The sequence below is a fragment of the Sorex fumeus genome, unplaced genomic scaffold, assembly GCF_029834395.1.
Source record: "Sorex fumeus unplaced genomic scaffold, SorFum_2.1 ptg000011l, whole genome shotgun sequence".
NCBI lineage: Eukaryota > Metazoa > Chordata > Mammalia > Eulipotyphla > Soricidae > Sorex > Sorex fumeus.
This window is the reverse complement of record NW_026606068.1, coordinates 8,021,311-8,024,709: the sequence shown is the minus strand read 5'-3', so window position 1 is coordinate 8,024,709 and position 3,399 is coordinate 8,021,311. Positions and strand designations below refer to the sequence as shown.

Below are 3,399 nucleotides of genomic sequence, written 5' to 3'. Positions count from 1 at the left end.
ACAGTTATAGACTTATAAACTTTTGTGCTTGGGTTTCAGTTATACAATGATCGAGTACCCATCCCTCCACCAGTGCCCATCCTCCACCACCACGGGTCCCAGCATCCCTCCCACCCCCCCATCCCCCCGTCCCACCCTGCCTCTGTGGCAGGGCATTCCCCCTTGTTCTCTCTCTCTCTTCTTTTGGGTCCCTGTGTTTTGCAAGAGCGGCATTGAGTGGGCAATCATGTTTGGTCTATAGACTACTTTCAGCATGCTTCTCCCACCCTGGGAGGATCCTGAGAGAGGATCTGAAGGGATCAGGGACCCTATCTCAGGGACTGTGGAAGTTGGAGTCTTCACCCTACAGCTCTGCTCTCTGTCGGAGCTCAGAGCTTCTGCAAAGCTTCCATCTTGAGCCCTGCAGTTGTGTGTACCTAAATCAGGGCTTCATCTTATTTTGCTTTTAGGTTTTGGGTGTTACACCTTGTGCTTTTTGGGGGATCTCCTTCCCACCCGCGTTGGGATCAAACACAGGCCTCTGGCGAGCCCAGTCTGCATGGCAGCTGGAGAGCTCTCTGGGCTCCGCTTTTTGCGGGACCACACCCAGCAGTGCTCACTCAGGACTGACCCCTGGCCGCACTCCCGGGACCCTCTGCTGTACCGGGATTCAAACCTGGAGTCAGCTGCGTGCAAGGCAAGAGCCTTAACCGTATTCTCTGGACTACCTCTTGGGCCCTCCAATTCGTTGAAAAAATGATCTGGAGTTAAATAAAAAGATCAGGCAATCCTCGACTAAGCCGTCTCCAGGGCTCAGAGATGCTGCATCAGGGTGGAAGGAAGCCCTGTTGGGAAGGGGCACCCTAGCAGTTTCTCAGGTGCCCACCTGTCATGACCTCTGGGTTCCTTAAGCGGGAACTGCAGAAGGCCAAGTGCAGGGGGGCTGGAGTGATAGCTCAGTGGGTAGGCACTTGCTTTGTACCCGGTTGACCCTGGTTTGATCCCAGTCATCCCATATGGTCCCCGAGCACCGCCAGGAGGAGTAATTCCGTCATGCAGAGCCAGAAGAACCCCCTGAGCATCGCTGGGTGTGACCCAGAAAGAAAAAAAAAAAGAAGGCTAAGGGTAGTTGGAACTGACCACTAAGGAGACTCATTGAGAATTCATCAGCCAGGCTGGGACAAGGACTCAGGAGGGTGGTTTCCATGGGGGGAGGTGACGGATGAGCAGATGTGTTGGCGATGTGTTGGGGATGAGCAGATGCGTTGGGGACTCCAACTGGGACCACAAAGGGCGTGCCAGTGGTCACCAGGGGAGAAGGTCACAGAGACCTCTTGGACCAGACAGTAGCCCACTGAGTTCCCGAGGGAAGGGGAGCAAGAGCGGGGATCCCTGACCGCAGGGAGCTGAGGGCACAGCTCCAAGCACCGGCCTGGGGAGCGTGCCCACGTGGGGTCGGGGTGGCCAGGCTCTGGAACTGGACTTGCGGCTGCCCGCCCTTTTCTAGGGCAGGGTGTGTATGTGCGTGCGTGCGTGCGTGCGCGTGCGTGTGTGTGTGTGTGCGCGTTGGTGGCCGCAGAGCGGGGGAGGACGAACCCTCGCCCTTAAGCGAAACTGCCCCATGATGCTTACTTTTTTTTTGCCTTTTTCTTCGTTTTTTTAAATCTCGCAGACGATCTCTCGCTCACGCCGCTGCGGAGACAGAAGTATCTGTTCGACGTGTCCACGCTCTCGGACAAAGAGGAGCTGGTGGGCGCGGAGCTGCGGCTCTTCCGCCGGCCGCCCACCTCCGTCCCCGTCCCCGGGGGGCGGGCCGTCCGCGCCGGCCCACGTGCAGCTGCGGCCGTGCCAGTCGCCGCGGCTGCTGGACGCGCGGACCCTGCACCCGCAGAGGGCGCCCCGGGCCGGCTGGGAAGTCTTCGACGTGGGCCAGGGCCTGCGCCCGGGGCCGCGGCGGCTGTGCCTGGAGCTGCGCGTCGTCGGGGGCCCCGAGGAGGCGGCGGTGCCCAGCCCGGACCTGCGGAGTCTGGGCTTCGGCCGGCGCGTCCGGGCCCCGCAGGAGCGCGCGCTGCTCGTGGCCTTCACGCGCTCCCCGCGCAGGAACCTCTTCGCCGAGATGCGCGAGCAGCCGGGCGCCCGGGGGGAGCGGGAGGAGCAGGAGCAGGAGCGGGAGGAGCGGGAGGAGCAGCGGGAGGAGCAGCGGGAGGAGCAGGGGGCGCGGCGGGCGGCGGCGGCGAAGGCGCGCGCGCGCGTCCCGGGCTGGTGGTCCCCGGGCGCGGCGGGGCGGCGGCGAAGGCGCACGGCCCTGGCCAGCCGCCACGGCAAGCGGCACGGCAAGAAGGCGCGTGTGCGCTGCAGCCGGAGGCCCCTGCACGTGAACTTCAAGGAGCTGGGCTGGGACGACTGGATCATCGCGCCCCTCGAGTACGAGGCCTTCCACTGCGAGGGCGTGTGCGACTTCCCGCTGCGCTCGCACCTGGAGCCCACCAACCACGCCATCATCCAGACGCTCATGAACTCCATGGACCCCGGCGCCACCCCGCCCCCAGCTGCTGCGTGCCCACCAAGCTCACGCCCATCAGCATCCTGTACATCGACGCGGGCAACAACGTGGTCTACAAGCAGTACGAGGATATGGTGGTGGAGTCGTGCGGCTGCAGGTAGCGCAGGCAGGTGGCCCGGACGCCGGGATGCGTGGATGGGTGGATGGATGGATGGATGGATGGATGGATGGATGGATGGATGGGTGGATGGATGGATGGATGCATGGATGGATGGATGGATGGATGCATGGATGCATGGATGGATGCAGCCGCCCCGGGGCGGGCCCGGCCCCACCTCCCAGCACCGTCCACGCGCGGATCTCACACCTGGCCTGGTCATCCTGGAACCAGGCTACCGAGACCAAGGAGATTTCTTCAACTCTCTCTCTCTCTCCCCCCTGTCTGTCTCTGTGTCTCTCTCTCTGTCCTCTCTCTGTCTCTCTCTCTGTCCCTCTCTGTCTCTCTGATCTGTCTCTCTGTCTGTCTCCCTGACTTTCTCTAATCTCTGTCTGTCTCTGTCTCTCTCTCCCTGTCTGTCTCTGTGTCTCTCTCTGTCCTCTCTCTGTCTCTATCTCTCTGTCCCTCTCTGTCTCTCTGATCTGTCTCTATGTCTGTCTCTCTGACTTTCTCTGATCTCTCTGTCTCTGTCTGTCTGTCTGTCTGTCTCTCTCTCTCTCTCTCCTCTCTCTCTCTCTCTCTCCTTGTGGCTTTGGATTTCCTTGTGTGTGTTTCCTGGGTTTGGCTCAGTGGCAGGGAAACAGACGCGTACTGGTTTCCAGTCCCTTCCCCAGGCCTCCTGGATTGACAAACACCAAGAAGCCTCATTGAAGAAGTGCAGTAGTGTGGGAGGAGGCCATGGTGGGTGACCACGATTTGG

The 3,399-nt window shown here is 61.2% G+C and overlaps 1 protein-coding gene across 1 annotated transcript; it reads left to right on the top strand.

Annotated features, from left to right (window-relative positions):
• Positions 1 to 1,651: 1,651 nt before the first annotated feature.
• Positions 1,652 to 2,643, top strand: GDF6 (growth differentiation factor 6; the record flags this gene model as incomplete). Its single annotated transcript, XM_056110894.1, is given in 4 exon segments — positions 1,652 to 1,773; positions 1,775 to 2,113; positions 2,177 to 2,521; positions 2,524 to 2,643. Coding segments are annotated over 4 exon segments (926 nt in total), but the record flags the coding sequence as incomplete, so codon positions are not given.
• Between the last annotated feature and the right edge of the window lie 756 nt (positions 2,644 to 3,399).